At 38.1% G+C, this 21312-nt stretch overlaps 1 protein-coding gene across 1 annotated transcript in view; it reads right to left on the bottom strand.

Annotated features, from left to right (window-relative positions):
* The window catches only part of Polk (DNA polymerase kappa), a 59251-nt gene that overhangs the window by 35647 nt on the left and 2292 nt on the right, over positions 1 to 21312 (bottom strand). Inside the window, exon 2 of the mRNA XM_005356455.3 lies at positions 252 to 414. Within this exon, the coding sequence (XP_005356512.1) occupies positions 252 to 383 (132 nt within the window). The 5' untranslated portion in view covers positions 384 to 414. The remainder of the gene's footprint in view (positions 1 to 251; positions 415 to 21312) is intronic.

Genomic DNA, 21312 nt, shown 5'->3' with positions numbered 1-21312 from the left:
AAAAACTAGTAATTTTCTTTTAATACTAACTAAATCATAGATACTGGGTGCTGGGATCAATTAGAGGTTAAGAGCACTGGCTCAGAGGTTCTGAGTTCAATTTCCAGAACCCACGTGGTGGCTCACAACCACGTATAACTCTCCTGGTTTGCAAATGTACAAGCAGACAACAGACCCATATACATAAAGTACATAAATAAATAAATCTTTAAAAAAATAAATCACAGATACTGAAAGAAGCAAGAACATACCTTTGTGGCATCCATTATAATTTTGTTAATTTTCTCTTTATCCAGTCCTTCCATCCCTGCTTTATTATCATTTAGTCCCATCCTAAGCAGAAGATCATCCTTGTAATTGTTCTTTTCCTTTGTGTTATCCATGATGTAAACAAGGCAACTTCTTCTGTATTAGCTGCAAAGGCATAGAACATAAGCAGTGTTTTTAAGTGACCACAGAAGGGCTAGAAATAACTGTTAGTAGAGTGCTTGCACAGCATAGGCTTGATCCTCCCAGCGCAGCACCACTGGGGAGGCAGGGAAGAAGGCGCAGAAGTTCAAGGGCATCTCCAGCTGTACAATGAATTTGAGGCTGGTTTGGGTTATATGCAACCTTGTCTGAAAAAACAAACAAACAAACAAAAACATTTCTTGGATCTTGAAAAACTGCTACTCAGCTGGGCAGTGGTGGCACACATCTTTAATCCCAGTACTCAGGAGGCAGAGGCAGGTGGATCTCTGATTCTGAGGCCAGCCTGTTCTAAGGAGCAAGTTCCAGAACACCCAGGGCTACACAGAGAATTCCGGTCTTGAAAAACCGAAAACCAAAACCAAACCAAACCAACCAAACAAACAAACAAAAAACCCCAAAAATAATAAGAAAAAAAGAAATAAAAGAAAAAGAAAAATTACTACTCAAATTTTTGTCAATATTGTCCTAAGCTTACTATCTTTCTGGAGACAAAAGGAATGAACTTTTCCTGCATATTTCATGCCAGTCAGGTTTGCCGCCCTACATACACATGCTAAATACCCATAAAAGACGGATGTTACTACTCCAAATATAAAAAGAGAAGCCTGAGTCTCAGGACACATCTGGTAACTTACATTTGTTAGACAATAGCTACACGTTTGTTAAAAACATATCCAAGTCCAAACCTCAAGGGTATTTTTTTTCCTATTGACTTTTTTTCATATCCTCGCCACCCACTCAAATCTACACTCTTTCATTCTTTCTTTAAAAAACAAACAAGCAAACAAAAAATAAACCACGAACAAAAAACTAGAAACACATACATGCACACACACCCCCATACAAATGGAAACCAAAGTATACGAGAAAAAAGACCAATAAGACAAAAAAATACCAACCACAGCAATTTAAGACAGAAAATCTATAAAAATCCTATTGAGTTCATTTTGGGTTGCATACCTACCGCTGGGTATGGAGCCTGCCCTGAAGTATAGTTAATAGACGCAGTGAGGCTTCATTGGAGAAAAATAAATTTTCAGTTGCAAGCAGATTTCAAGTACAGATAGCTTCTTGGCTAGGGTTGGGAGTTCATGTTCACTTCCCCTTCTCAGCAGTGGGATGCCTCTGCCCTGACCTGTGCTAGCACTGTGCTTGCTGCCACAGCTCTGTGAATTACATGTGAATCTGTCCTGTTTGGAGGGTACTGTTTGCTTTAAGTCACCCATTGTCTCTAGCTCTTACAGTCTTTCTGCTTCTGCCTCCACATAGTTCCCTAAGCCCTGGGGGGATGGTCTGATGAAGACATCATATAGGAAAGAGTATTCCAAAATCTCTCACTCTGTATTTGTACAGCTATAAGTCTAGGTGTTTAGGTGTAAGTTCCTACCCACTGCAAGAAGTTGTTCCTTGGATGATGGCTGATTCAGGGACTGACTTATGGGTATAGCAGAATCTTATTAGGAGATGTTCTATTGCTATGGTTCTTTTAGAACAGTGATTCTCAATCTTTGGATCATAAGCCCTTTGGGGGTTAAATGACCCTTTCATATGGGTCATGTAAAACTATTGGAAAACACAGATATTTATGGCTCATAATAGTAGCAAAATTACAGTTATGAAGTAGAAACAAAAAATAATTTTATGATTGGGGGATCACCACAACATGAGGAACTGTATTAAAGGGCCTCATTAGGAAGGTTGATAACCACTGCTTTAGAAGAATAATAGTATTAGGTTTTCCCATGGCCTTTCTACTCTAGGGTTCTCAGCACCACAGCAGTGTCAGATACGGGCTTCATCTCATGAAATGTGCTTAAATCCGATCAGAGTGGTTGGTTACTCCTACAATGTTTGTGCCACTATTGCACCAGCACATCTTGCTGAAAGATCATTGTTGCAGATTGCAGGGTTAGCAGCTGGGTTGATAGTTACCTTTCTCCTCTGGTGGCATTTAGGAGTATTTTCCGGTACCATGAATACCAGACTTTAAGGGTGAAACCTCTAGTTAGGCACCAGCTCTACTTCTCCATGTTTGGTGAATTATATAAGTGCTGTATCAGCAATGGGGCCTTATTATTAGTTTTTGGAGAGCAACCAATAGCTTTGGCAATAGTCTGAGATGTTTGGGAATTTCCTTGGTGCCACTTTGGCCAAAGACTGAAATAGATATAACACATTCCTGGCACTGGAGATTGTACCTGGTGTCATAAGATATCTAGTTGGGGCATTGTCTCTCCATTATTTGACAATTCCGTTTATATTTCTTTCATACATGTATATATTTAAAGAAGCTTCTATAGTGGTAGATTTCCATATAGCTATCTCTCCCCACATTCTCTCCCTCACCCCTCTCTTCTTTCCTCTCCCCGTTTAGTCCTCCCACTCCAGTCTCACCACTGTCTCTTCAAAACAACATCTCCTACATGCCCTTCCTTGGGAGACCCTCACTAGGTGCCTAATCTCTGTGGCTATATAGACTGTAGAACACTATGAAAGCTTAAAAGCTAACAACCACATATAAGAGAAAATATACAATATTATCTCTTTGGGTCTGGGTTACCTCACTCAGAATGTTTTTTTCTAGTTTCATCCATTTATATGTAAATTTAATAACTTTTTAAACAGCTGAATGATAGTCAATCATATAAATGTACTACATTTCGTTACCCATTTATCAGTTGATGGACAGCTAAGTTATTGTAAATTTTGGGTTTTTATGACTAGAGCAGCAATGAACAAGTATCTCTGTAGTAGGATGCAGAGGTCCTTTGGTATCTGCCCAAGAGTAGTATAGCTAGCTCTTGAAGTAGAACTATCCCCATCTTCCTGAGGAACCACCACACTGATTTCCATAGTGGCTGTACAGGTTTGCACTCCCACCAGCAATGAATAAGGGTTCTCCTTTCCCCACACCCTCACTAGCATAAGCTGTCATTTGTTTTATCGATCTTGGCCACTGTAACTGGTGCAAGATGAAATCTCAAATTAGTTTTGATTTGCATTTCTCTGATGACTTAGGATGTTGAACATTTCTTTAAGTGTTTCTCAACCATTTGTTTTCATCTTTTGAGACCTATGTTTAGTTCTGTACCCATTTTTTTAAAAAATTGTGATATATATGCACATATATAAATGTATATAGATATATATACATTCATACACTCACACACACTGAGATATACAATTGCCTAATTGATGGTGTCCTTGGTCATACAAAAGCTTCTAAGTTTTATGATGTCCCATTTATTGTTGGTATTAGTGCCTGTTAAGAAAGTGTTTTCCTTATGCCAAGGTCCTTCATCCATTTGGAGTTGTTTTGTTCAGGCTGACAAATGCGGATCTATTTGTATTCTTCTACACGCAGCCTTCCACGTTGACCAGCACCGTCTGTTGGCTGTCTTTTTTTTCTAGTGTGCATTCTTGGCTTCTTTGTTTTTTATTAAAAAATCAAGCAGGTATTCATAAGTGTGTGTGTGGACTTAGTCTGGGTCTTTAATTCAATTCCATTGATCAAAATGTCTGTATTTGTGCCAATGCCATGATGTTTTTATTACTATAGCTCTGTATTGCTATTTGAGATTGGGGATGTGATTATTTCCAGAAGTTCTTTTATTAATCTCTTATTAATTGTTTTATTATTTTAGCTATCCTGTATTTTTCTGAGCTTCTATATGAAACTGAAAATTGCTCTTTCAGTTTCTGTGAAGAAACCAGAATTTTGATGGGGACTGTGTTAAATCTGCAGATTGCCTTGGGTAGGATGGCCATTGTCACTATATTAATACTACCCCAAGAGCATGAAAAATCTTCTTCTGATATCTAATCTATTTCCTCAATGTCTTTTTTTGTTTGTTTTGTTTTTCGAGACAGGGTTTCTCTGTGGTTTTTGGAGCCTGTCCTGGAACTAGCTCTTGTAGACCAGGCTGGTCTCGAACTCACAGAGATCCGCCTGCCTCTGCCTCCCGAGTGCTGGGATTAAAGGCATGCGCCACCATCGCCCGGTCCTCAATGTCTTAAAGTTTTTATTATCCATGGCTTGCTTGGCTAGTTACACCAGGGTATTTTTTGAGGCTATTGTGAAAGGTATTCTTTCCCTATTTTCTCAGTTTGACAGCTGTATATAGGAAAGCTACTGATTTTTGTGTGTTTATCAGCATGGAAGGTTCTTAATGGAGTTTTTAGGGTATCATCTGCAAATAAAACACTGACTTCTTTGTCTATTTGTATCCCCTTGACCTCCTTCAGTTGTCTTATTGCTCTAGCTAAAATGTCAAATACTATACTGACTAGGTATGCAAAGAGCGGACAGTCTTGGCATGTTCCTGGTTTCAGGGCAAATGCTTCTGATTAGGTTGGCGTTGGCTGTGGAATTGCTGTAAATTGCCTTATTATGTTGAGGCCTGTCCCTTGTATCCCTAGTTTCTCCAGGCCTTTTTATCATAAAGCAATGATGGATTTTTGTCAAAAATCCATCTTTCTGCATCTAATGAAATGATGATGTGGTTTTTGTTTTTTCCCTATGTGGTGCATTACAATTATTGATTTATATGTCTTGAACTATCCCTGCCTCTCTGGGATTGAAGCCACGTTGATCATAGCAGATAATTTCTGATGTGTTTTTGGATTTGGTTTGTAAGTATTTTGTTGATAATTTTTAGACCTGTGTTCATAGGGACATTGGTTTGTAATTCTCTTTCTTTGTTGGGTCTTTGTATAGCTCAGGTTTGGGGTAAGTGTCGCCTCCTATTCCTTCCATTTGTATTTTGTGGAATAATTTGAGGAATATTGGTGCTAATTCTTCTTTGAAAGTCTAGTAGAATTCTGCACAGAATTGAGCTTTTTGGGTCAGAAGACTTTTAATTACTGCTTCTCTTTCACCAGGGGTTATGGGTCTGTTTAAATTGTTTATCTGATCTTGATTTAATTTTGGTAGGTTATATATATAAATGTCAAGAAATTCATCCATTTCTTATAGGCTTCCCAGTTTAGTAGATTACAGATTTTTAAAGTATGTCATTATTTTCTGGATTTCATCAGTGTTTGTTGTCATATCCCCCTTCCTGTCTCTAATTATATTAATTTGAATCTTCTCTTTCCATTTGTTAGTTAATTTGACTAAGGGTTGGTCAATCTTACTGATTCTCAAAGAACCAACTCTTCCTTCCATTGAGACTCTGTATTGTTGGGGTTTTTTTTGCTTCTATTTCATTGATTTCATCCTTAGTTTAATTATTTCTTCTCTTAGTTATTTATTTCTTCCTTTTATATCCCCTAGAGCTTTCAGGAGTGCTGCTAAGTTACTAATATTCGATCTGTCCAATTTTTTGATGTAGACACTGAGTGCTATCGACTTGTCTCCCAGAACTGCCTTTATTGTGTCCCATAGGACAGGGTATTGTGTTTTCGTTTTCATTCAATTCTAAAAAGTTTTTAATTTCCTTCTTGATTTCTGTCTTGACCCATTTTTCATTCAATAGTGAGTTGCCTAGTGTCTGTGAGTTTGCAAGCGTTCTGTTGTTGTTGAAATCCAACTTTACTCCATGGTGGTCAGGTAGGGCACAGGATGTTATTTCCATTTTCTTATATTTGTTGAGATTTGCTTTGTTTACCAGTACATAGTTTTGGAGAAAGTTCCTCGAGCTTCTTAGAAGAAAGTATATTCTTTTTGTTTTTGTGAAATATTCTGTAAATATCTGCTAGGTCTGTTTGATTCATGATGTTATTAACTCCAGCATTTCTCTGTTTAATTTTTGTCTGGATGACCTGTTTATTAGTGAGAGTGAGGTTTTGAAGTCACCTCACTAGGTGAGGTTCAGTATGGTTTTTAGCTGTTGTAGTGTTTCTTTTATGAACTTCGGTGCTCTTGTTAAATCTTGTATTTTTATCTATTGCATAGAGAACAAATATAAAATAACACCTCTCTATTATACATGCCAAGTTCAGTTGCAATTATTACTGACTATATAATAGAGCTCAATTCAGGAAGCAAAAGTATAGGGAAAAAAATCTATTCACCCCCAGGAAATGACTACATTGCACAATGTTACACCACCTTTTAAACTAAGAAAACCCTCACAAGGTTCAGGCAGGAGGACCACTTGAGCCCAGCAACAAAGACCTGTCTGTACAAAAGCCATACTCAAGAGCTGGCAGTGCAGCTCAGTGGGTAAAATGCTCATCATGTAACCTGACAACCGAGTGCAGTCCCCAGTTCCCACAGTGAAGGCAGAGAACCAAAGTTGTTCTTTTATCTCCACACACCCTGTGGTATGTCTACACCAGTTTTACATATACATGTGCACACATGCGCGCGCACGCGCGCGCACACACACACACACACACACACTCTCTCTCTCTCATACAGACACACACATACACAATACATTGTTTAAAGTTTTATCCAAAAATATATACACACAAACTATGCAACAACATGCACAACAAATTTGGTTATTCTCTCTGGTTATATATTAAGAAGAAAAGCTACAAAAAATTCAAAAATTAAAAAAATTAAGCAAAATTAAGTGAATTATTCATCATAACTCTACTGGTAAGTTGAAGAATTGGGATGGCATCCAAGTCTCCTATTCAACTCTAATGAAGCTTTCTTGCCATCACAGTTAGCTCTAAATTGGGGTTCACTTATGCTGCAAACAAATGGCTAGGTGGGCAGCAGTCAGGTACCCACAACAGTGACAGTAATTTATGTATATAATTTAAAGCCTTTCTTTCATAACAATGTTGCTTTCATCTTGGGTGCTAGCAAAGAATAAAAATTACTTTCATTATTTCAGAAAGAATTTTTTAATACTCTGACTTCTGATGGCAGCTCCATTGCAGGGGTAAGGTCTCGATACACTGATGCAGGCCTATAATCCCACTACTTGGGAGGCTGAAGCAGGAGAATTAAAAGTGCCAGGCCAGTTGGGGTTACTAGATGGATTTTGTTTATACGCAAATTAGAATTTGTACTATAATACTAAGCATCATTACAGATAAAATAAACCAGATGAATGGATATAACTGTAACATTGAAAAGAAAAATGGTCAACATTTTTATAGCCTGAAATTACAGAATAGTTTGGTTCATCAAGAAGCCAGTAAGAGCCGGGCGGTGGTGGCGCACGCCTTTAATCCCAGCACTCGGGAGGCAGAGGCAGGCGGATCTTTGTGAGTTCGAGACCAGCCTGGTCTACAGAGCTAGTTCCAGGACAGGCTCCAAAGCCACAGAGAAACCCTGTCTCGAAAAACCAAAAAAAAAAAAAAAAGAAGCCAATAAGAAACGCACAGTTCTCAGTGTGCTAACTAAAGTACAACCTGCTTTACTTTTAAAACAGACACAGAAGAGGTGCACGGCTCAAAGGAAAGACTTCCTGGTTCCTGTGGTTTGGTCCAGTGGTTTAAAAGCATTTTCTCTGAAAATCTTCAAATTCTTCCCAGTCTGATTCTACTGCTGACACCACCACTTAAAAACAAAAAGCGATCCCTGTGTTTTGGTGGTAATAAGGATGGAAACTGGCAATTTTTCAAAGGAATTCTAGCAAAAGATTTTAGGATGGGGGCTTCTTCTAAAAGGCGTGCAAAAGCAAACAATATCATGAGTACTAGCATACTGACCAAAGGAATCTGGAATGAACATACTGGCAAGCAGGAAGAATACCCTAACCACAGGGGCAGAGAGCAGGAAGGGACAGAAGACAGAGATAGGAAAGGAAAGGGGAGCTACAGGAGGCTCCCGTGTAGAGCTTGTTCTCCTGTTCAGTATACCGTGAAGAATCAAACCCATACGGAGAAAACCTTAACTTATGTTAGACTATTATTTATACAACTCTCAAATGCTCAAATATTTCATGTTTTCATCAAGAGGTTAAATATCTAGCACAAAATTTTAGACTGTAATTATTCTTTTTACCTTCTAATTTAAAACACAATGAAGATTATTCTAAATTTAAGTCTTCAAATGAACAAATAATTGATAATTATTAATAATCATACATGACTGATTTTAAAATTCCATTTTCTTTTTTACTTATTGTAAATTATATTTTAAATTTTAAAGATTATTATAAGTCACAACCCCAAGATATTCGCAGATTACTATTTTTCTATGTTTCTCTCAAACTATTTTACACACATAAATAGAACCATATGCCTACAGTTTTTATATAATGGGGATGAAAACACAGATGCAACACTGTGTGTTCAAATACAAAACACTTGGCATTCTGAGTTCATTTTTTAAATCTTTGTAACTGACACAAATAACGCAGCCCTGTAGTTTCTAAACTAAGAGTATGCATCAACAGAAAACTCAAGTTTTCACCACAGGCGGAAGCCTGCTTTTGGGGGACCGCTGTGGTTTAAATGAGAATGGCCCACATGGGCTGATATATTTGAATGTCAGGCTCTCAAGTGTTTGACTGTTTAGGAAGAATTAGGTTGTGTGACCTTTCTGGAGGAGGTGTGTCACTGGGGATGGGTTTTGAGGTTTTAAAAGCTTCTATCAGGCCCAGTCTCTCTCGCTCTCTTTCTCAATCTCCCCCTCTCTCTGTCTGCAGCTTGCAGCTCCAGCAATGCCATGCCTGCCTGTCTCCTGCCATGCTTCTCACCATGACCACTGACTAACCTTGCCATGCTTCTCACCACGATGATTATTGACTTAACCCTCGGAAACTGAATGCAAGCTCCCAATTAAATGCTGTTTTCTTGCTATGCAGCCTAAACAGCTCTTTACTTGTGGCAGGTGGGATTACAGCTGTGCAGCACCCCACACGTGACTCACACACTCTCTGATTGCCCTTAGCCTATTCATTTGTCTGTTCCAGAGAGGAGGAACGGGATAGACGCCTGCTAAAATATCCATCCACTCTACCTACTTTCCCCTACTGAGATACAACTAACACCATTGTCCCTTCCATCTCACCCTAATGCAGGCCATCCTGTCCTTCAATTTAGGATCCTCCTTCCTGAGTGCTGAGATTACAGATGTGTCCCCGAGTCCAGGAAATCTATATTCCTTAATATACAATGAGAAATACTCTGAAGCACATCAAATAAAGTATCAATGCAAAATAAACTCCCAAGCCCAGCTCATGCATTTCTATTTTGCTGAGGAGCTGCATGCTTTGCAAAGGTTTTTGGGCTCTGTAACAATGAAAATGTTTAACTCAGAAGTAAACTCAGGAGAATTTAAAACTATGAAAAGTTAAAGCTATAGTGTATATGTGTGTGTGTGTGTGTGTGTGTGTACACGTTTGTATGTACAGATGTAAATGCATGAGCACGCGGAGGCAAAGACTACCTCAGGTGTCTTTCCTCAGGCACCACCCACCTTTGTGTGGACGTGGTTGTGTATGTAGAGGTCTGAGAACCATCTCTCCTCAGCACCTTCCAACATTTGCTTAGAAAGGATTTCTGGCTGGCCTAAATGGCAGCCAAGTAGGTAAGACTCACTGGCCACCAAGCTTCCAGGAATTTCATCTCATTATCACTGGATTATAGGAACAGATCACTGTGCTTGGCTGTTCACATAGGTTCTGGGATATGAACTCAGGTTCTTGCGTTTGTTAAGGAAACATTTTACCGACTGAGCCATCTCCCAAGCCTTATCTACCTTTCTTTTGAGACCAGGTCTCTCAATGGCCTAGAACTCACCAAGTAGGATAGGGTGGCTAGCCAGGGATCTCCAGGAATCTCCAATTTTCACTCTCCACTGCTAGTATTAAAAGTGTGTGATGCTGGCTATTTTGTTTTTAAACAGTGATTTTTAGGATCAAACTCAATTTACTGAATGAGCTCTCTCTCCAGTCAGTAAATTTGTATTTTACAGAAGTTCACTGTTTCTGATTGTTGACTGTAGGCAGGAAGAGAGAGGCTGACAAATTCTTGGCTACTAGATCATGGCAGCAAAAATATCTGTTCACCTGGGTGGTGGAGGCAGATACTTGTAATCCCAGCACTTGGGAGGCAGAGGCAGGTGGACCTCTGAGATCAAGGCCAGCTTAGTCTACAGAGTAGGTTCTAGGATAGTCAGAGCTACTATACAGGGAGACCCTGCTTAGAAACACACACACACACACACACACACACACACACACACACACACACACACATATACACACACTACATAGATAGATAGATAGATAATAAAATAATTAAATTAAAAAAATAAAATCTGTCCATAAAAAAGAAATGCTAAGTGGATACATTCTATTTTATTTAAGATATATAGTAAGGTACACAAATTTTAAGGGATGTGTACGTATGTCCTTAGGCGAGGATAAAAAATGTTCTCCTATAGTACCTTTTCTGATACTGTGTTGCTACAATATTTGATTTTACAATCTGTAAAATTACTATTCAAATATAAAATTACAAATAAAGACTGGATCATGGGACAGGGTCATGCTGTTAATGAGCAACTGAGTTGTTAGGTTACACTCCATGTAAACCTACTGAACTGAAAAAAACCTACCGAATTGCAGACACAAACTTATTTTCCTGTCCCTTTCACCATCCCCTCTTGCAGAGAGCTCTGAAGCTACTTTCAGTCTAACCTTGACATTGATTTTGGTTCTCTACTGTTAATTTCTAAGTTATCCTGTATTGCTATCAGCATATGGCAGAGGTGTCAAACGCAGTAACAACATAACACTTTTCGAATGAAGTCATAGACACAGCTCCTGAGTGTCCTCTGGTCTCTCTAAAGTGCAGCTCTCCTTTAACTTCACACAAGTTCTACACTAACAGCAGAGAACAGATGGCTCTTAGTGACTGCCCTTTCTTTTTTTAATTATTATTTTTATTCTCTCATACATTATATCTGATTGCAGTTTCCCTTCCCCCACTTCCAGGGGGTTTCCAGGGCACTACATTCTGCCTGCCCCCATGACCTTCATTCCTTTTAGCCTCCAAATTCCCTAGAAATGTGTGGACGGAGCCAGTGAGATGGTTCAGGGGATAAAAGTACTTGCATACTAGCCTGATGATTTGAGTTTGACCCCTGAATGCCACCGTGGAAGGAGAAGTGACTTTCAAAACTTGTCCACTGCTATCACTGCTCATCTGTAATCGATGTCAGCATTTTCTCTGGGGACAAATTGTATGCAATGCTGCACGGTAGGAATAAGCACCCATGTCAACCATTTTCCCCAACTACTTCCAAGTACAGCTCTCTCAGAAAGTCACTCTCACAAAAATCAACACAGAAGAAGTCCAAAACAGATAGAAAGTCACCTTAAAGATGAAAGCAACTAGTCAGGCTGTGGCGGTGCATGCTTTACCCCAGCACTTGGAAGGCAGAGGCAGGTGGATCTCTGTGAGTTCAAGGTCAGCCTTGTCCACAGAGAAACCCTGTCTCAAAAAAAAAAAAAAAGAACCAAAAAATTATTAAAGCAACATGCAAGGACTGGTGGTATGCTCCTATAATCCCAACACCTGGGAGACCGAGCAGAGAGAAGGCAGGTTCAAAGCGAGTCTGGGCTACACAGTAAGACTCTCAAAACCAAAAAAGTTTGACTGTTTTTGTAAACAATATAAACAGTTCAGAGCAATAGAATAATACATGGCAATATAATTATCATATAATGATGATTATGATGATGATAATAATAACAATACTAATAAGAGATGTTAATAAGGAATCCATTTAGATTGTGGATGGTTAGATAAAGAAAAAGCAAGCAAGTTAAATATAGGAAATGTCTATTTAAAATGTCCATCTCTGTAAGTATCTCAATACTACTATTTAGTATCATAATTTATCTTAGGAAATAGAAATATGACACTGATATTTGGGGTAAGGGTATGTTCACTAGATTGAGGACAAGGAGTCTTAGGTTTTCACTGCTGTGAAGAAACACCAGGACCACACAACTCTTATAAAGAAAAAATTTAATTGGGGCTGGCTTAGCGATTCAAAGGTTCAGTTCATTATTATGATGGGGCGAATGGAAGGATACTGGCAGATGTGGTCCTGGGGCAGAGAGTGCTACATCTTTCAGGCAACAGGAAGTCAACTGAGACACTGGGAAATATCCTGAGCATAGGAAACCTCAAAACCCACCTCTACAGCAACACTCCCTTCAGTGAGGCCATACCCACTCCAACAAAGCCACACTTCCTAATAGAGCCACTCCCTATGAGATTATGGGGGGCAATTATATTCAAACTACCACACAAGGCTAGGAGACATTAAAGGGCTTGGGAAACTGAAAAAGGGATTCAGGGCTCTTGGAATACTGAAGCGGGGACCAGGATTGAAATGAGAATTTAGAAGAGACATGGGGATGGGGATGTAGCTCCATATTGTAGTATCTGCCTTGTACACACAAGGCTCTGAGTTCCATTCCCAGCACAAAACACAACAATGAATAACAAAACAATAAATACCACCCAATAGGTATGCTTCTCTTCTCTAGTCATTTAACAGCATGACAGGTTATAGAAGTTAGTTACTTAGTAATTCTCATTTCTTCTTATTATAATTTTCCCACCAATACTGTCATTGACATGTACAGGAGCAGCAAAAGAGAGGAAATAGTAACAGATAATACACAATAACCATAAACAACAGCATGCATGGGAAAAGGAATGATGAGAAAGAAATATCAGCATAAGCAAAAAGAAATTCTGCAGCTGTTTGGCTGAGGGATTATTATCATGCAAAGATTAGAGACCATAAATTGATCAAACATCAATTATAAAATGCTACTTTCAATCAGATAAATTTTATGTTCTGCATTTTCTGTTCTAGTTACTGGAAAAGTTTGTTTATCACTTAAAAACCTTTATAAGTCCTTTAAAGTTCATTATAGATTACTAAACCAGGGTTGCTTAGCTGACTATGAACCTCCCTATATGTTAAGATCAAAGTCTAATTGGAAATCTTTAAGTTTGAAAGACATACATGCCAAACGAAGCAAAATAATCTCTTTGTGTATCAATACAAAAGATAAGATACACATGTAATCAATTCCTTAATATGCCTATACTTACTTTTTATGTGTTTGTATAAAACTTTTGTGAGTATATTTACAAAAGCATTTTATTCTTTGCAATGTTATCAATACTAAAGATAAGTTACATGCAAGTTTCCTGAAAGTCCTTTATATTTCTGAAACTACAGTTTCCATCATTAGAAATGTAGGTAGAGCTGGGCAGTGGTGGTGCGCGTCTTTAATCCCAGCACTCAGGGAGGCAGAGGCAGTGAGCTCAAGGCCAGTCTGCCCTATAGAATGAGTTCCAGGACAGTCAGAGATACACAAAGAAACCCTGTCTCAAAAAACAACAACAACAAAAACCACGTAGGTAGAGGCGATGTGGGATTCCCCTTTGTATGCTGTGAATATGTTTTATTGCCACTGGTTAATATACAAGCTGCTTTCAGCCAATGGCTTAACAGAGTAAAGCTAGGCTGGAAATCCAGAGATGTAAAGAGAGTAGGTGGAGACAGAGAGACTCCATGTAGCTGCCAGAGGAGAAAGATGCCCATGTGTCAGTACTGATAAACCATGGGCCTCATGGTAAAATATAAAGTAATAGAAATGGGTTAATTTAAGATATAAGAATTAGCTAGAAAGGACCCCAAGCTATTGGCCAAGCAGTATTGCAATTATACAGTTTCTGTGTGATTATTTCAGATGATCTGGGTGGCTGGGAAACAAATGAGCAGTTTCTGCCAACAGATTGGTGCCCAATGTGGGGCTCAAACCCACAACCCTGAGATTAAGAGTCTCATGCTCTACTGACTGAATTCCCAAATATAGTTTATAAGTGTTTGTTTTCATTTAAAGGGGGAAATGACATAAAGATGAATACTTTGCATTGGTATGGATCTTGGTTTATTAATACAAATTTAAGGTTAATTTTGTCATATGTATAGTTCTGTTCTTAATTAAAGCATTATGTTTGTTCAGCTCATTTAAAAATATATAATTAAGTAATACAGGTTAATAGATAGTCATCTATACTAATCAAGTTTGTAGTCATGTTTGGTTTTCTAGATGTATAGAGATATATTTCAGATGGATAGTTATTCTTCAAACCTTTCAAAGACTAACAGAATATGGCACATAAAATGTTTAAAAACTTATGACTTTTCATGACAATGAGACATATGTGCTCCTGGCAGCACCAATCTACTTCAAGAGGATGATGGGCATCAAAGAGGCTCTTTATGGAGTTTATTAGCCCTTTGGGCAAGAAACTGTTCTTCTTTGGACTACTTGATGGTATGCTGCATAAACTGGATATGCAGGACCCACAGAAAAATGACTGCTGAAGTTACCTAAAGGTCAGATGGTCCTTCAGGGTTCCTGCTTCATCAAAGAGTCTGCAAGACATTCTGCAGAACACAGAAGAAAGTGACAAACAAACTGCCAATATAGACAGAACTCTCTTTGAAATTTCCTGCTTCATGGAAAAATCTGCATGGGCATATAGGCTGAAGATTGGATTCCCCAATGTTACAGAAGAACTTTGGGTGATTATCCAGGCAGCAAGATGTCTCTGTCAATTCTAGAGTTTTGGGAGTTGCTTACAAGGTACTTTCTGTTAACTAAGGTAATATATCCTTCTGGGGTCTTTGATGGAGTTAAAGAATAAAAAGTTATAAATATAGTTTTCCTTAGTCATAATAAAAGATAAAATAGATAGAAATATTGTAACTGTAATTCTTGCTTGATACCTGTTTTGTTATATGTAATTTTACTATGTTAAAGTTAAAACCTTCTGGGGCTGGAGAGATGGCTCAGTGGTTAAGAGCACTGCCTGCTCTCCCAAAGGTCCTGAGTTCAATTCCCAGCAACCACATGGTGGCTCACAACCATTTGTAGTGAGAGCTGGTGCCCTCTTCTGGCCTGCAGGCATACATGCAGTCAGAATACTGAGAATACTGTACACATAATAAATTAAAAAAAGAAAGTTAAAACCTTCTTTTTTATTTAGACAGAAAAGGGGAGATGATGTGGGATTCCCCTCTATATGTTGTAAATATGTTTAATTGCCATTGGTTAATAAAAAAAAACTGCTTTCAGCCAATGACTTACTTATTAGAGTAAAGCCAGATGGGAAATCCAAACAGAGATTTATAGAGAGAGTAGGCGGAGTCAAAAAGACACCATGAAGCTGCTAGAGGAGAAAGACTCTGCGTACTGGTACCTGTAAACCATGAACCTCATGGTAAAATATAAAATAATAGAAATGGGTTAATTTAAGATATAAGAGCTAGTAGAAAGACGCCTAAGCTATTAGTCAAGCAGTATTGTAATTAACACAGTTTCTGTGTGATTATTTCAGGTCTGGGTGGCCAGGAAACTAGTGAGCAGTCTCTGCCAACATAGATGGATTTGGATTTGGTACATTTTATATAAATGAATATCTACTTGGGTACATTTATACATAAATTATGCATATAACAGGACAACTAGGATATATACACAGAGAAGAAAAAAGATTATAGTAATAATACTATTAAGCAATTGTTTATATATTAAATACACATCCAAAGTTATAGTTACTACAGATTAAGCCAGTTAGGATTAATTCCCAAGACCATTTACTTACTGGGAACCTAGAATGAATTACTGTAATAACAGAAGCTTTCGTGATGTTTTTGTTTGCTTGTTTTTGTTTTGTTTTCTTTGAGACAGGGTTTCTCTGTTTAATAGTTCTGGCTGTCCTAGAATTCACTCTGTAGACCAGGCTGTCCTTGAACTCAGAAAGATCCACCTGACTCCGCCTCCCAAGTGTTGGGATTAAAGGAGTGCACCACTATACCCAGGACTTTCATGATTTTTTAATGGGCCTGAGAGGAACACTGGCAGAGGCTATGGTGACCTCTTATCAGAATAGAGAAAAGGATAAAGATACAAAACAGTACAGGTTAAGTTGGAAAGTCAGAGAAACCTGGAGTGGGAGTTCTGTAAATCTTAAATGTTTCCAAACTTCATGTTGGCCATGGGAATTATGCTTTTAACCCCAGCTGTCAGAGGCAGAGGCAGGAAGATTTCTACAAGTTTGAGGCCAGCCAGGGCTACATAATAGAACAGTCTGGGAAAATTATTTTTTCCAGAATTTTATCTACATGTCATATTGAAGAAGTCATTGAGATCCGTAAGTTTACAGTACAGTGATTTCATTCTACTGTATGGTGGAATAAGACCAGGAAACATGAATCATCTTTTCTTAAAAATACCAAATGAACAGCTCTAACTAAGAGAGCTTGGAGCGAATGGCCTTGAGTGAGCCAGTAGGAAGATTAGATAAGAGGGTTAAAGAACTCGGTTATCTCTATCAGATAGTAGAAGAATTTGCTTCCTGTAACTTATAAAACACCAGTTTAATAATTATATTTGAATATGCACCTTTTAATCTACTTGTTTTCTGTTATAATCTCCTTGAGAATAGGAAGTCCAACTCCTACCCATTTGCTTTTTTTAACCTACTATATTCAAATTCCCATAGTAGTCAACATAATACCTTCTATGCATATATTTTTTAAATTATTTGAAACTGTTTACACATTCATTAATTATTTTGAATGCCTTCTATGTGCTCAGCACTGTTATTAATATTAAAATTATAAAAATGGCTGAAAATAGTTGAAAATGTGTCCATCAATGGAACTCAAATTCTAGTGAGAGAATGCAACATATGTTGTCTAATTTGTACATTTAAGTTTTTATCATATGCTAGTATGTTTTTAAAAAAGAATCAGTTTCTGGGTGGGGCACATCAATGGGTTTTCATATGTACTAAATTATGTTTTTCCATGCAACTTTGCCTCCCACCTCATATAGTTAAAATATAGTTAAAAACAGACTATAACGAAAGTAATATGTACTAGATATGCTGCTGATTGCTTCTAGTCAAAGTCCCATTGTCAACAAACCAGAGAGAGAGAGAGAGAGAGAGAGAGAGAGAGAGAGAGAGAGAGAGAGAGCGCAGCCTTGAATACCATACTTTTGGGAAAAACTGATTATACCATTGGCCAGACAACTATCTGTTTCTCTTTGCAAGTTGAGAATAGAAAGCTAATGAGACCACAAAAATTCAGATAAAACATATCAGGAGGCCCTAGAGGTGGATAGAAAAACACTAACACCTTATTTTAAGTTTTCAATATATACGAAACCAGTTGAGATCTCTGAAATTTTCTCATATTGGAAATAATTTGAATTTATTTCTGCCTCTGCTAGTCAACAGAACCTTCAAGAAAAGCAATTACAGTACCCAACCGGTCAACCATAATAAATAATTAAATTGCTGTCCCCCCTGTGACTCATTCTGAAACCATAACTGTCCACCATCTCCTTACAATCGCTTGTTCAGGTCCTACTCTACTGTTGTCTCTCTACTGGAAACCCTTGAAGCAAGGACGGAGAACTCAAGACACAGTATGACGGAGTGTAATCTAATACACGGTAAACTCAGAATCCCAGTAGAAATCTATCCTCAAAGAGATTCAGACAATTGCAACAAACCAAACCAAACCAAACCAAATGAACACTATTACATTAGTGCTTCTCAATGGGGATGTGTCACAAAGTCCTTTCTTGGTAGACAGCAGGTGTGATTTAATCACTATGCATCATAACATGAAGAATGAAGAGGTGGACACCGTGGCTCACACTCATAATCCCAGCATTTGTGAGACTGATGCAGGAGAATTAGCAACATGTTTAGGCCAGCTTGGGTTAAGTAAAGCACTTATCTCCCCTACAAAATGAAAAATGGACATCAACAGGATGAGGAAAGATCTGCTACGATCATCATTTCTCTCAGCCATGGAGAAGAAAATACATGGGGCAGGGATTAAAAAGACAAATAACCCTAAGTTGAAAGTTAATTTACAGGACTGGGTTTGAAGAGGTGCCAGGACACTTTAACTAGTATAAACATACACCCACACTCATAACCATGCAGATATTTGGGCGTGTTTTTCATATAAAATAATACAGAAGAAAGCTTGAATGATTGCTACTACCACCACCTAGATAATTATTCCAGTCATGAAAACAGGGTTACCAATATAGCTATACTATTAATATGCTATATTTAGTTCACCTCTTCTCTAGATTTGTTTGTTTGGTTTTGTGAGACAGGGTCTTGGCATGTAGCCTAGGCTTGGCCTCCAACTAACAATCCCCCAAACAACCTCTTGGAAAGCAGGATTAGGGCTCCATGCAGCTTGATTTTTAGACTGCCATGGTTCATAGATTAGCACCTCTATTTCACAAATTAACACCTCTATTTTGAAGATTGCAAAATCATGGCTCTTACAAACTCCCTCCACTTTTAGCTGGTCATAGTTTTTGGTGGTGGTACTTCATACTAAGAGGAAGATGAGGTGGGAGAATTAGCAGAGGGAATTGAGGGAAAACTCAAGTGGGTTAAGAATGAACACTGAAATCTGGATTTGGGGCTCAAACCCCAAATACATCTTTACTATGACTTATGGGAAATTATTTAACTATTCTGTAATTAAGTCATTCATCTCAAATATTAGAAATAGAAGGGAATAGTGAAATCTCCAGAACAGATGTTAGGCAAATAAGACAGCAGACGACACAATCGGGAAATGCTAAGAGTCACTGGCTGAATTAAAAGCATAGGCTTGGATACCTTATCTACAGAACACATTTTTTAAAAAGAATATAGTGACTTGGATATCTTATCTATAGAACACATCTTTAAAAATATATATAGAGAGTGGCTTGTATTCTTATCTATAGATCACATCTTTTTTTTTTTTTGTTTGTTTTTCGAGACAGGGTTTTTCTGTGGCTTTGGAGCCTGTCCTGGAACTCGCTCTGTAGACCAGGCTGGTCTCGAACTCACAGAGATCCACCTGCCTCTGCCTCCCGAGTGCTGGGATTAAAGGCGTGCCACCATCGCCCGGCTGATCACATCTTTTTATATAGTGGCTTGGATGCCTTATCTATAGAACATATATTTTTATAGTGGCTAGGATGTCTTATCTATAGAACACATTTTTTAAATAGTGGCTTAGATGCCTTATCTATAGAACACATTTTGTTTATAGAGTGGCTTTGATACCTTATCTATAGAACTTTTTTTTTTAAATATAGTGGCTTGAATGCCTCATCTATAGAGCACATTTTTTAATATATGGCTTGTATGGTCTTATCTATAGAACACACTTTTTAATATAGTGGCTTAAATGTCTCATCTACAGAACTTTTTTAATATATGGCTTGTATGGTCTTATCTATAGAACGTTTTACATATATATATTGGCTTAGACGCCTTATTTATAGAACACATTTCTTATATAGTGGCTTGAGTGCTTTATTTATAGAACTATATAGTGCTTCATCTATAAGGGTTGGATTATTATCTACAAAACATTGTTTTTATATATTGCAGCTTTGCTGTCTTATCTATAGAACACACATATAGTGGCTTGGATGCACCTATCTATAGAATACATTTTTTTATCCATTGTCTCCCAGTGATATATTAAAAAGCACAGAAAAAGGCGCTTGGAAGTGAATGAGACTTGGGTTCTAATCTTAACTCTGCCACTTAGCAGCCATGAGACATTGGGTAAGTGACTCAGCCTCCCCGTGCTTAAGTTCATTATTCTTTATGGGACAACAGGACCAGCAATGCTCCACTTACATGACTTTTAAGATAAAAGTCAGATCGCATACTTAAGGTGTCTGGCTAATGTAAATAATACTGTAAGGATGTAATTGCTTTATAATTCAAATCTTCATACTTTGTTATTTCATGTATATGTACGTGTGTGCGTGAGTGCGTGAGAGAGAGAGAGAGAATATGTAAGCTGGGTGTTAACTTTGAGTATTTTCTTTAATGGTTTTCCACCTTGTTTTAGGACAAGGATGGTCTCTCTCAGAACCTGGGAACCCATCATTTCAGCTGGGCTGGCAGGCTAGTAAGCTCTTGGGTTCTATATGTCTCTAGTCAGATGGCTCTGGAATTACTATGTGTACCGCCCTGCCTGGCTTTTACGAGGATATTAGGTATCTGAACTCAAAACTTCATGCTTAAACATCAGGAACTTCACTGACTGAGCCATCTTCCTAGCCCCAAATCAAACCACAATTTTTTTTAATCAGTTCAAAAAGCTACCCTCATATTCATTTGGAAGAGAAGATATGAAAAGCATCCAAATGAAAAAGAATATCATAAAAATTTATTAACTGTATATGAAAACTAAACAATTAAGTCAGTAAAATACTGGTATAGATATAAATATATCAACAAAAAAGAATGCTGTCCAGTAGCAGGACTATATATGGGGATTTTTTTTTTTTCGAGACAGGGCTTCTCTGTGGCTTTGGAGCCTGTCCTGGAACTAGCTCTGTAGACCAGGCTGGTCCCGAACTCACAGAGATCCGCCTGCCTCTGCCTCCCGATTGCTGGGATTACAGGCGTGCGCCACCACCGCCCGGCTTATATGGGGATTTTTATATACCATAAAAGTAGCGTATTTGTACCAGAGTAAGAATAGACTGTTCAATAACATGCTGGGCCCAAATAAATGCCCATTTGCAAAACAAACAAAATCCAACAATAATTAATTTCCTACCCTATTCTGTATTTTAAAATAAATTCCATGGTATACGGGTCTAAAAATGAAGCCAATAAAAATAAAGAACACTACACAAGGATTAGAGAAGCCCTCTGTAAGACACACAACTACGAAGCTATCATCTATATTTATTATGAAATAAATAAAGTACAGCCGGGCGATGGTGGCGCACGCCTTCAATCCCAGCACTCGGGAGGCAGAGGCAGGCGGATCTCTGTGAGTTCGAGACCAGCCTGGTCTGCAGAGCTAGTTCCAGGACA

The sequence above is a fragment of the Microtus ochrogaster genome, chromosome 19 (genome assembly GCF_000317375.1).
Source record: "Microtus ochrogaster isolate Prairie Vole_2 chromosome 19, MicOch1.0, whole genome shotgun sequence".
NCBI lineage: Eukaryota > Metazoa > Chordata > Mammalia > Rodentia > Cricetidae > Microtus > Microtus ochrogaster.
The sequence above is the reverse complement of the archived record's forward strand: the minus strand, read 5'-3'. Positions and strand labels throughout refer to the sequence as shown.